The sequence below is a fragment of the Canis lupus genome, chromosome 21 (genome assembly GCF_003254725.2).
Source record: "Canis lupus dingo isolate Sandy chromosome 21, ASM325472v2, whole genome shotgun sequence".
NCBI classification, from domain to species: Eukaryota; Metazoa; Chordata; class Mammalia; order Carnivora; family Canidae; genus Canis; species Canis lupus.
Window position 1 is genome coordinate 21090617 of NC_064263.1, and position 13562 is coordinate 21104178.

General features: G+C 39.1%; 2 protein-coding genes across 5 annotated transcripts in view; both read left to right on the top strand.

The window, feature by feature from the left end:
- Positions 1 to 13562, top strand: part of INTS4 (integrator complex subunit 4) — a 110880-nt gene that overhangs the window by 64680 nt on the left and 32638 nt on the right. For all 4 annotated transcript variants that reach the window (XM_025419542.3, XM_049098728.1, XM_049098730.1 and 1 more), the window contains 2 exons: positions 3035 to 3240; positions 11522 to 11664. In XM_025419542.3, coding sequence (XP_025275327.3) covers positions 3035 to 3240; positions 11522 to 11664 — 349 coding nt within the window. The remainder of the gene's footprint in view (positions 1 to 3034; positions 3241 to 11521; positions 11665 to 13562) is intronic.
- Positions 7406 to 10478, top strand: LOC112641918 (60S ribosomal protein L19-like). Its single transcript, XM_035703645.2, is given in 3 exon segments — positions 7406 to 7409; positions 9765 to 10318; positions 10321 to 10478. Coding segments are annotated over 3 exon segments (624 nt in total). The 3' UTR covers positions 10387 to 10478.

The window sequence follows — 13562 nt, forward strand, 5'->3', positions numbered from 1 at the left end:
CCAGGAGAGTTAATGTTGATTGTCCAGATTTTAAAGTAGATTTGTATCAGAGGATTAGAACTCAGGTCTTTAAAATGCCTATAAAAAATTACCTCAGAATATAACTTCTTAGAAGGGCAAGAAAATTACTTTTGAAAGACAGTTTTCTGTTAAAAGATACAAGAATTGGGTTACCTTATCTAGTTTGCATATGGTTTTCATGAGTGGGTATCTTCCCCACTTTCTTAAAGTTTGCATTATGCCACTTTGGTTTTATGAAAGACCTATATTAGTACCTGTTTTTGTTAACCAAAAGAAATCCAAGGAGTACTTTCGTTTTTATGGAAAAAAGTTGTCACTATGACCATGTAAATCTTTTGTAAAAGGTGACACAACGTGAACTTCTACAAAGTGGAGGATACTCTGCTTTACATTGTTTATACTCTGCTTTACATCATTTCAGTTTATGAAAGGTTTCATCTTTCAGTGTACTTTGGATAATGGATGAAACTTGAATGTAGAAATTAGTTAAAGCAACCTGTGCTTTTTTGTTCTTTGTGAACTTGATACATGAATTATACTTTAAATGGATTTCGTAATAAGGAAGTCCAGTTTTAATAGCCATTTTATCCTAAGACGACTAATGAAACTGTTTTATTTAGTTTCTACTAGCATTTTTGCTTTGTTTAGTTTTACAGTTGAATTTTGTCACCATTAATGTTTATTTCATTTAGTTCTACATATGTTTGTCACTAATGGTTTTAAGATTTTATTTTATTTACTTGAGAGAGAGAACATGAGTGGAGGGTGGGGCAGAGGAGGAAGGAGAGGGAGAGAATCCCAAGCGGACACTGCATGGAACTCAACTTGGTGCTCCATTTCACGACCCTGAGACTGTGACCTGAGTCGAAACCAAGAGTCAGACTCTCCATCCAGGTGCCCCAGTTTGTCACTAAGCATTAGTTAAAGGAACTTAACTTTGGAAAGCAAATAGATCATAACCAGGATCAGGTATGGCAGCTTTCTAATTTTATCATATTTCTAAAATTCTGGGACACATTGCTGGGAATGAAATGGAGCCTTATTTCATTAGCTGTGGACTTTAGTATCACACATACTTATAGTTCTGTAGTTGTTCCATGTTCTCCCTCTCTTTGTATATACGATTTCTCTACTTAGAAAGACCTTTTTCCTTTCTTTTGGCTTAGCAACTCCTCTAGGTATTGTTTTAGAGGTCACTTGTTCCAGAAAGCTGCCTCTGAACCTGTTTAGTGGGCTGCATACCTCTTCTGCATATTCTTATACTCCCTGTGTTTTTCATTGTACCACTCATCGCTTTGTAATACAATTAACTATTCTTTTCTGTAGGCACTGGGAGACCGTCTCTTTCTTGCTCATCTTTATGTCTTCAGTACTAAACACATACTTAGCAAATTGCAAAGCCAGGATCTGATTACATATGATAAGGCACCAGAGGATCCTTTTCCTCCCCTCTGGCATAGCTGATTCCTTTTCTCTGCCCTGGACCCTTTAAGGAGACCGTAATACATTTTCAACATTCCCAAGAGTCCAGTAGAAATAGTTAATTTACCAGACTACACATACAAAGTGAAACACCAAGTTTCTTTGCTTCCGCTTGGAATTGCATCAGCTCACGTCCGTACTGATCATCTCATGCTGATCAGAAGTGTCCCTGTGATTTGCTTTGTGGACTTGCAAGAGTTACGTATGAGTTAGTGTGGTATAATGGGCGGAAGCCCTAGGCAGAAGAGCCAACATTTAACACATTTCGGTCCATCTCTGGCTTTCTTTGTAATTATTAGCAATTTCATGTTTAAATTACATGATTATGAAATGTAGCAAATCCTTTCCTTCTGATGAAAGGAAGAATTCATCACAACCAAGAAAATTCTGAGTCATCACCCTATAATGTAGTAACTCTGCTTTTAAAGTATCTATAAAACCTTTCTTATACAAAAAACAAATTATATTCGTGAGTTTTAACCACAGTTTGAGTGGGTTTTCTTTCTTTTTTGAAACTATACATTTTGTTACAGAACCATGTGGGAACCACGGGAACAAAACAAGCACATATGGAAGTCTTGTGAGCATTGTCTGTAGTTTACTCACCTCTCATCTTTGTATCAAGGCACTTAGCACAGGGCCTGGCTTGTAGTACACATTCAGGAAACATTACTAGTGAACAAATGAAGGGCTTTCTGGATCAGTGACTTTACTGTTATATATGTTCAGGCCATAAAGAGGTAGAAGACATGCCTCTGTTTTCAAGGTGCTTGTGAGATGGATACCTATGCTGTACCTAACATCTACTGGGTTTTTAACATATGCCAGGCACTGTACTACATGCTTTACCTACATTATGTCATTTAGTCCTCCTAACTACTCTGTAAGGAAATGAGTATTATCCCTGTTCAAGGTGAAAAAATTGAGGTGCTAGGAAGTTAAGTTACTTAATCAAGATCACCCTTCAAGTTAGTGGAGGAATTACTCTTCACAACTTACTGTGAGACCTTTATCATTCTAAAGCTTGTATCCTTAACCACTATATAATGATAGTCTAGAATGAGCAGACCTAGATACTAGTCTTATCTCCGCTCTCACTCACCTTAAGGCCACTTAATTCACTTTGCTGAATCTTATTTCTAAGATGAGAAAATAATATCTAGTCTGTTTTAATCTTAATTATTTAAAATCTGCTTTTTAAAAAAGTACTGAATGGAGTACAGTGGTTGGAGGACTGGGGTATATAAGAACTTAGTTATCAAGAAATTCAGATAATAGAGATAGATGTGTGACTTGATCACATGTCTGCGACTCAGGTTGTAAATCTTAGTCCCTGTGACACCAAAGTCTTTGTTCTTAGGTCAGTGTGAAGATGATAGGTGAATATGTGGGCATGGAGGAGATCTCCCAGAAAGACTTTGTTAACTAAGAGGAGTAGAGAGCAAAAGACAAACCTGAATGAAAAGGAATTTTTGGATTTGTCCTATGGCTCTTAACCTGATATGCAGTGTTATTTGTTCCCTGTGTTTAGAGGTCCGCATTGCTGCTGTGGAGGCTCTCTGCATGCTGGCCCAATCTTCACCTTCTTTTGCGGAGAAGTGCCTTGATTTCCTGGTTGACATGTTTAATGATGAAATTGAGGAAGTACGTCTGCAGTCCATACACACCATGAGAAAAATTTCTAATAATATCACTCTCCGAGAGGATCAGCTTGATACTGTCCTGGCTGTGTTAGAGGTGAGTCTTCATAGTTTGTTACTCATTTCTTCATCAGTACTTCCTGAGAGCCACTTTATTTTTAAACCAGGCATTATGGGGTGCCATGGTGGCAGTCGGTTGGACATCTAATTCTTGATTTTAGCTCAGGTAGTGATCTCAGGGTTATGAGCCCTGCGTCAGGCTCTGTGCTCAACATGCAGACTGTCTCTCCTTCTGCCCCCTTTCACTGCATGCCCATGCACAAGTTCTCTCTCTCTCTCTCTCTCTCTTTCTCTCTCAAATAAATAAGTAAGTAAATATTTAAACCAAGCATTGTGCTAGGTACTAGTGATGCAATAGTGTATGAGCAGCACGATCGCACAACTCCACCAAGGTGGAGGAGACTTACTGTTAAACAGGAAACTCAAAGCTCAGTATTGTTGTGATCAGGAAAGGACAGGGTTGCCTGAGGTAAGGTTGGGAGATGGGAAGGGAGGAAGGAATGCTATAGTGAACACTTGGAGGAGGAAAACTTGGGGAGTTCCTTTTCTTAGGAAGGAATGGCACTGATGGTAGGGTAGAAGGGCACCAGAGGGAGCAGTGTCTGTGGATCCAGAGGTAAGAGTGAGTATGATGCATTTAAGGAATTAAAAGAAATTCATTGTAATAGCAGCATAGAGCTGAAGTGATGTGAAGAGAAGTGGTTATAGATAAGGCAGGGGACTAAATAATGAAGAATTATTTTCAGCCTTTGATTTGATTTACTGCTTCTAGTGAATCGTAGGATGTTACAGCAGGAATAGATCTTAGGGAATCAACTCATTCAACCCTAGAGTTTTACAAAGAACAAAGTAATTTGTTTGTGGTCACATTGCTGGTAAGTGGCTGTGCCAGGATATGAACACAAATTTGCCTCCCAGGCTGTACAACTCTTTGTGGTTCTTGAATTATTTTTCTAAAGTATTTGGAATTTATTTGTGAGTCCCGACATTTTTCAGAATATTAATAAATGAGATTTGGCCTCTGGGTTTCTTTCTTGTTTCTGTTGGTTTTGTTTTGTCAGATATTGTGAAAAGGATAGCTATTGGGTGTTTAGTCATTAGCACTTATTACAGATTTCTGCTCCATACTTCAAAAAACAGATTGGGTGCTTTGATTTTGAAGTTCCCTATCAATTTCCTCAGCTGCTTATCTTAGCACTGCTGGTAGAATTTTTCCTGAATTATAAGTCTGTATTTATAATTTTTCATTTATTTTTTTCCTAGGAAGACAAGTTTGCATTCTGTGCATTGTTCTCTGTGGGTGGGCTTGCTGCCTAGCCCTGCCTTTCCTTTTTGCATTCTTTCCCACCATTCCTCCTCTTGAACTTGATATCAGAGTCACTCCCTTAATCATCATGCTTTTCCTCACCATTTTTCTTTCACTGTTTTTCCCTTCAGCCTGCAAAAACTGCCACTTTTTACCTCATAGACTTTGCTTATCCTCAGATCTATATGAGGCAGCATATTTCCTAAGTAACTCCATCCTAGGTGGGTTAAGTAGAACTCCTCTGTCTTCATGTGTCACCCTGTGTCTAGCATATATCAAGATGGTTGTTGATTTTTGAATTCTTTATTTCACAAGACTAAGAGCTTTACAGGATCCTGGCTTCTTTCATTTTTTTTAAAATTTCTTGTGCCTTGTAGTGTCTGATACAGGTAGATGCTCAGGAAATGTTTGCTAAATATCTGAGCTCTGTTCTGAGGTATGTTTTGATGTACAGAATTGTTCACAGGGCCACAAGCATGCTTAAGTATCTATGACTATAGTTTTCACATTTTATTGCTATTGGCAGATTTTATCTAACTCCTTCTCCTTGATGTGATTATGAGCTACCTAAAGAGAGTGACCATGTTATACCCTTTATCATACTCCTTTGATGTGGTAACTAATGCGTATTGGATGCTTAGTAACATGTTCTAAAATAAATCTGCACAGGTCAACTGTATAACTAGGAATTTCTTAGCATAGTCAAAATTGTTTTCTTACTACTTTGAATTTGTTTTTCCAATACATTAATAGAGCTGCCTTCTATCAGTGGTGGCGATTTGCTATATGGGAAACGTATCTAATGGTTGTCAGTCCCAGTCTTTGGTCCCTGACCTTTTTACCTGGATTTTTTGTTTGTGTGTGTGTTTGTTAGTATTTATGGACCACCTATTATTTGCCAGGCACTGTGCCAAGGAGGATACAATAGTGAGCAAAAACCTTGGCGCTGCTGCTCTTGTGGACCTTATAATTTAGATATGAGGGAGATAGACAAATATGACACAAATAGAGGTATAATCATCCGAGTAAGGAGCACAGGACAGAAAGGAGTGAGGTCCAGTGGGCATATGTTATGGAAGCACTTAGTCTTTGGAGGCTAACGGGGTGTAGCAAATCAGGGAGTGTTTCTGAACCTGATCTCTGAGGAAGAAATTAGACCCTAACTTGGCAGAGAAGAGTTGGGAATATGGAGTATAAGAATATTCCAGGCAGGGCAGCAGCAAGTGTAGAAACTGTGGTAGGTGGAAGGAAGCATGGCACAATAGAGGGACCAAAGAGAGCCTAGTGGTAACAAAGAGCTAGTGTGTAGCATGAGATTAGGCTGGAGCTCTCATGTAGAGCTTTGAAAATCCTATTAAGGGAAGAGCACCTGCATGTTACTTAGGGTGTCCACCAGCTTTGTGACTTCAAACATATTATTAATTCCCACCGGTCCTTGGTTTTCTCATGTATAAAGTGAGGATAATTCTACATATTCATATGTTTCTTTTAAGAATTGGAAGAGATTCATGTAAAATGCTTAGCATGATAGTAGTTCATAATATGTATACAGTCATTCAAGAAACATTACTGACTTTTTTGCAGAGCCAGCTTCTGCACTAGGTTCTAAGGACAACTAGTTGTTACCTCTGATTTGCTCACAATTTTTAGAGAAGGCAGCAGTATAAACCAGTAATTACAAGATCGTATCAAAAGTAAGTAAGCTAAGGAATGACATTCTGGCTAGAGTGCTATCATGTAGCCACAGATGAAGGCTGGGAGGGCAGAAATGGCACAGCATAGACAGAGATGTTGAGAAGTTCCCATGGCTCTGAGGGAGAAATGAGCAAAGAACTGATTATGAAGGACCTCGTGTGCTGTGCTGGGGAGCCTGAGCTTTGTCCAAGAGGTGTGGGGAAGCCAAATGAGGTTCCTAAACAGCAAAAACGGAGTCAGATGTATTTATTTAAGGAGTTGGCCTGGGTAATTATACAGAGAAGAATTGAGAGACTTGCAGGCTGAAAGAGGGTTCCTGGAGAATAAAGAAGTCATAATCTCCAACCTAGCTTTGGAGAAGAATCTCTGATTCTTAGATTTTGCTGTGTGGATACAGATGCATTCCTTTAAAATTTTTAGTTTGATTTGCTTCATGTATTAAGTAAACTTAATACTATAAAACTTTTAGGAGAAAATATTTGTGACCTTGGATTAGACAAAGATTTCTTAGACATGACACCAAAACTTAACCCATAAGAGAAATAACTAGATAAATTGGACTTTATCAAAATTTAAAAGCTCTTCAAGATACTTCAAGATGCTCTTAAAGTATCTCCAAAAATATGATTTAAAGTAATTATAAAAACAGCACAATGTAAATGTATTTAATGCCATCGAACTGTATACTTAAGATGTACATTGACTTAAAATGGTAAATTTTATGTTGTGTGTATTTTACCACAATAGAGATGATAGGATCAAATCAAACATATATAATGCCTTTAATGTATAAACTGTGCGCTAAAGGGGCAGATGGACTTGGATACAGAAACATGCATAGAGGAAAGGTGATGTGAGGACATACCACAGACTGGGAGAAGATATTTGCAAAACACATATCTGATAAAGAATATAGAAAGAATTCTCAAAATTCAGTAATAAAAAAGCAAATCACCCAATTATGAAAGCATCTGGCACCCTCGTCCACTGCTGATGGGAATGCAAAATGATACCGTCACTTTGGAAGTTTTTTATGAAGTTAAGCATAAATTTACCATTTGATACTGTATTGCCACTCTGAAGCATTTCCGAAGGAGAACTGAAAATTTATGTCCACGCAAAGGCCCGTATGCCAATGTTTATTGTGGCTTTACTTAAAATAGTCCCAAACTGAAAACAGCACAAATCTTTGAGTTGGGGGATGGGTAAGTAAACGGTAATGTATACAATGCAGTACTACTGAATAATAAAAAGGAATGAGTTGCTGATAACATGTAACGACTTGGGTGAGTCTCACATGCATTATGCTAGGTAAAAGTAGCCAGCCATGATTCCCTTTATATGACCTTTTGGGAAAGATAAAAAAATTCTTTTTAAAGATTTTATTTATTTATTTATTCATAAGAGACACACAGAGAGAGAGGCAGAGACACAGGCAGAGGGAGAAGCAGGCCCCATGCAGGGAGCCCGATGTGGGACTCGATCCCGGGTCTCCAGGATCATGCCCTGGACTGAAGGCAGCGCTAAACTGCTGAGCCACCCGGACTGCCATGGGAAAGGTAAAATTGTAGCAGAAAATATATCTAGTTGCCAGGGACTGTGGGCAAGGGTTAGACTACAGAGGGACCCTAGGGAAGAGTTTGGTGATGGGAGTGTTTTATATCTTGATTGAAATGATGGTTATGTAACCAAATGGCTTTGTTAAGCTTATGGAAGTTGTTCACTGAGAAGGATGAGTTTTACAGAATGAAAACTATACGTCAGTAAACCTGACTTAAAACAATGCTTTGGAGATCTCATTTCCACTAAAAGGTACCAAAATACCTAAGAGAAATGGCTGATTCCAGTTCTAGTGCAGGAAATTTAACAAAGTGAGCTTATACCACCTTGTCATATAGAAAGCAATTATTAGCTATCAAAGACCTCTAGGATCATATCAGGAAGACCCAGGAGACACATCATTAAGGGTTATAATACATTATTATAGACACATCATTAAGGACTATAACTGCAAATATGTTTAAATTCATGATTTTGTAATGATACTTAAAACACTGCATTAGTTGTCTTTGGAAGATGCTTGGTAATCAACTTCTTATTTTGGAAACTGGTAAATTAAGGAATCAAGCATTAATCCTTTCTTTTCCTATACAAACTGAACTTCATGATAACCAGCTAGTTGATAAGGAGAAGTTTCTTTTTATGAAAGTATTCCAGTTAATAAAGAAGAATGGTAGGTTTGTGTATCATTGTTTTACAACTTTAGTGAATTAGTAGATCTAGGCAGTGATCACCAGTGGTTATGAACCTCAACCAAAGAGAAACAGACATATAGTTCCTAAGGGAAGTACATCATACCACTTGAAGTGGTCTTGTTAAAAAAAAAAGATTTGGGGCAGCCCTGGTGGCTCGGAGGTTTGGTGTCGCCATTCGGCCCAGGGTGTGATCCTGGAGACCCGGGATCGAGTCCCACATCGGGCTCCTTGTGTGGAGCCTGCTTCTCCTTCTGCCTGTGTCTCTGCCTCTCTTTCAATCTCTGTGTCTCTGAATAAATAAATAAATAAATAAAATCTTAAAGAAAAGTTAAAAAAAGATTTGAGGGGATCCCTGGGTGGCTCAGTGGTTTAGCACCTGCCTTCAGCCCAGGACGTGATTCTGGAGTCCCGGGATCGAGTCCCACATCAGGCTCCCTGCGTGGTGCCTGCTTCTCCCTCTGCTTGTGTCTCTGCCAGTCTGTCTGTCTGTCTCTCTCTCTCTCTGTCTCTCTTTCTCTGTTTCTCATTAATAAATAAAATCATTAAAAAAATGAAAAAGATGTGAACATGAATCTGATCAAACCTCTAAATCTAACTACCATTATAGGATGTATAGGGAAGAAATTGTATGGAGAGAAATATGAGATATACAGTGATTTTTACATATTAGAAGATATCCTTTTTTAAGGATTTTATTTATTTGAGAGAGAGTGAGCAAGAGAGAGAGCGTGAACAGAGGGAGGAGGAGAAACAGACTGAGTAGAGAGCAGGGAGCCTGATGCAGGGCTTGATCCCAGGACTGCAGGATCATGACCTGAGCTGAAGGTAGATGTTTAACCGACTGAGTCACCCAGGGGCTCCAATATTAAGAGATACTTAAGGAACATATTGCTGCAAAACAAACTTTTTGAGTCAGAGAAATATGAGTACATACAGGATATTTGGTATTAAGCAATTACTAATTTGTAGGCATGATATTGGTTTTGTGGGTTTTTTTAAAAATAAGGAATCCTCTTTAAAAATATAGTTATGGGGATGGCACCTGTGTGGCTCAGTCTGTTAAGCACCTGTCTTCAGCTCAGGTCATGATCCCAAGGTCCTGGGATTGAGCCCCACATCAGGCTCCCTGTTTAACAGGGAGCCTGCTTCTCCTTCTTCTCCCCACCCTTGCTCTCTCTTGCTATCTCTGTCTCTCTCTCTCTCTCTCTCTCAAATAAATAAACAAAATCTTATTGATTAATTGAAATATTTCCCAATGAAATGCTATGGTTTCTCTGGCTGGCTTCAGAAAAATCTAACTGGGAGGAGTGGGTAAAAGTCTAGATGACCTTTCGGCGCTGCGGCTCAGGCTTCAGAAGAGGCTTGCCTCCAGTGTCCTCCGTTGTGGCAAAAAGAAGGTCTGGTTGGACCCCAATGAGACCAATGAAATCGCCAATGCAAACTCCCGTCAGCAGATACGAAAACTGATCAAAGATGGGCTGATAATCCGGAAGCCTGTGACTATCCATTCCCGAGCTCGGTGCCGGAAAAACGCTCTGGCCCGCCGGAAGGGCAGGCATATGGGCATTGGTAAGAGAAAAGGTACTGCCAATGCTCGAATGCCTGAGAAGGTAACGTGGATGAGGAGGATGAGAATTCTACGCAGGCTGCTCAGAAGATACCGTGAATCTAAGAAGATTGACCGCCACATGTATCATAGCCTGTACCTGAAAGTGAAGGGTAACGTGTTCAAGAACAAGCGGATTCTCATGGAACACATCCACAAGCTGAAGGCAGACAAGGCTCGCAAGAAGCTTCTGGCTGACCAGGCTGAGGCCTGCAGATCTAAGACCAAGGAGGCCCGCAAGCGCCGTGAAGAGCGCGGCTCCAGGCCAAGAAGGAGGAAATCATCAAGACTCTGTCCAAGGAGGAAGAGACCAAGAAATAAAACTCCCTCTCTCTTGTCTGTACATAGTGGCCTCAGCATGAATCAGATCAGTTATTCAATAAAACAAACCTTTATCTGCCAAAAAAAAAAAAGTCTAGATGGAACATGATTGGCTCTGAGTTAACTGTTGAAACTGAAGGATTTATAATCTCTACTTTTATGTATGTTTCAAAATGTATGTACTAAAACGTTTTGAAGAACTGACAGCAAATGTTGTGGAGAGATAGCCAAGAAGAATAGAACTGATATGCATCCATATCTTTTAGCATTAAGTTGTTGGTGACCTTTTCCAATCATATTAGTGAGGCGGAGCAAGTGTTGGGAAGGAAAGAAGCCATTTTCTCCAACATTATCTTGTAACACTCTCTTTTTATTTACTCTGCTCTAGCCACATAAGACTTCCATACTATTTTTCAAACATGCTTCCTCTTCATGGCCTGTATATTTGCTACTCCCTTTCATTATCCTGTGTAAAATACCCCACCTATCCTAGTATCCTTACCTTTAAGCTGCTTTAGTTTCTCCCTCATACTTATTACTATCTGACCTATATAGTTACTTATTTTTGTCTTTTCACTGGAATGAAGATCCTAAAAGCAGAGATTTGATTTTATTTGGTGCTATGTCACTAGCACTTGGTACATAAGTACCATAGGTAGGTGCTTGATAAATGTTCATTAGGGCAGCCTGGGTGGCTCAGCAGTTTAGCGCTGCCTTCGGCCCTTGCTGGGATCCTGGAGAACCGGGATAGAGTCCCGCGTCGGGCTCCCTGCGTGGAGCCTGTTTCTCCCTCTGCCTCTCTCTCTCTCTCTCTCTGTGTCCCTCATGAATGGATGAATACAATCTTTAAAAAAAAGAAGAATTACATACATACATACATACATACATACATAAATAAATATTCAGTAAATGTTGAATTTATATGAATGAATGAGCCAATGAATGAATTCTTCAAGCCTTTTTCAAGTGTTACCTCTTCTGTGAGGTCTTCTCAACTCCTAGCCCCTCCCCTCCCAGAAAATTGGGACTCTTTACCCTGTGGTCCCATGGTAACTTGTACCCTCTACTGTAATAGCTAATCCATAGTGACTGCTGTTATTATTATTATTGCTATTACTATTATCTTTTTTAAAAGGATTCGTCCAGAGATATTCGAGAGGCTCTTCACGAACTTTTATGCTGTACTAATGTTTCGACTAAAGAAGGGATTCATCTTGCACTGGTGGAGCTGCTGAAAAATTTAACCAAGTACCCTACTGATAGAGACTCTATATGGAAGTAAGGATTTTTTGCTCATTTGCTCACTGAGTCCAATAATGTGGTAAATGTATGTTATTGGCATATTCAGTGGATCTGAGGGTATGGCCCTCAATTTTGCCTTCAATTTAGAAACCTGATTCAACTTAACTGAGCACTCAGGAGTCTGATTCCTAAATTGAATATCACATTTTTAGATTACTTATTTGTCCATCCATCCTCCTAGCAGATAATATGTGCCTGTTACTGTACACTTAGTATGTGCCAAGCCCTGTGGTAAGTGCCAGAGGTACAGAGATGAGTTGATTAGATTCCTTTTTCTCTTATATAATAATAATAATCACTTCTTTGTTTTGCATTTTGTACAGATCACAGCTATCATTGTAGAGATTAGAGGCAGGACTGGCACTTTGTCTACAGATGGAAAATCACTATCGTATTTTCCCCTTGATTACCTCTATCTTTACTGACTAGAGTCAGACTTAACATTGTTCATGAATTACTGTTTGAAGAACTGCTTGCATATGTTTATTATAAAATGTATATAGTTGTGCTCCGAATATTTAAGTGAGCTTATGAGATAAGATCACTCCAGCAGTATAGTTCATTGATTTTCAGAAAAATTTGTTACTAAAAATAGAAAACGGTGTGTCAGATCAAGTACTTGCAGAATCTATTAAAAACAGAAAATACCAGGGGAGGAGTCTTCAGGGAGCACTCAGTCATTTGGGGTGTGGGGGTTGTAATGGGGAAAAACACCTGTATTGGTATGTGTAGTTCTGCAGTGACACAGAAGGAATAATTAATTCCATTTGATGAAAGGGATTGTTATGGAATATTTCACAGAACATTCTTTTTGCCTTAAAATTAGATATGTAGTTATTTGGTTCACCCTGCATATTTATTTGAGACTGCCTTTATTGGGTAATTGTAGACAGAAAGCATTTTTACCTTCTGGTGCTCCAAAAGATTTGAAAGTAACCTATTCTAATTGTCATTTGAGTTTTCATTTCTTTCCCTCAATGGTGGCTTTACTTAGGAATACCAAAAAAGGATGTGTAAAAGAATGAAGGAATAGTCACAGTGACATATTTTTAAGACATTTTGAAAGATAGATACATTAATGAAAGCTTTGAAGGAGGTAGTTTGTCCTGTTTATGTATCTTTAGTTCATTCAACATGCTTATGGAGCACTTGGCTGTATAACCCGATCACTGTGTTAGAAACTGTGGAGAGTTAAAAATGGATTCAATTCAGAGGCCTTGCCTTCTAATATCAGGAAAGGAGAGAAGTAGGAAATATGTAGGTAAGTAGAAAAAATATTACAAGTCAGAATTGAAGTCCAGTTTCAGAGAGGCCCAGATGCTTGGGTGACCCGAATAGAATAGGAGATATAAAATAAAGGAGTGGTACCCGGAGGCCAAACTACATTTATAGTGTCCCCTGAAATACAAGACTAAAGGAGCTGAGAGAGTTCAGAAAATTGGTGCATTAAATTCTTTCCACGTAGAAGGAAAAGCAGAATGGGGAAAGGTAAACTTTCCTAACAATACTGTTTTAAATAGGATACTTATTGTATTCCATATTTGCATGAATTTCATGATGCTTGTTTCCTCTCCATTGCCAGTCTATTTGTTTTTCTGTCCCTGGGGAAGTCCCATCTCCTTTGTGAAATCTCTGATCATGGTAATCTCCTCTCTCTTTGCCAGGTGGAAAGCAGAGTATTATTTATTTGATAATTCATTACTTTGTAGTGTTTGTTGTTACAGCCCCAGAAATAAGGATTTATGGGACGCTTGGGTGGCTCAGCAGTTGAGCAGTTGAGCCTCTGCCTTCACGCATCAGGGCTTGATCCCAGGATCCAGGATCGAGTCCCAGAGCTCCTTGCAGGAAGCCTGTGGCTCCCTCTGCCTGTGTCT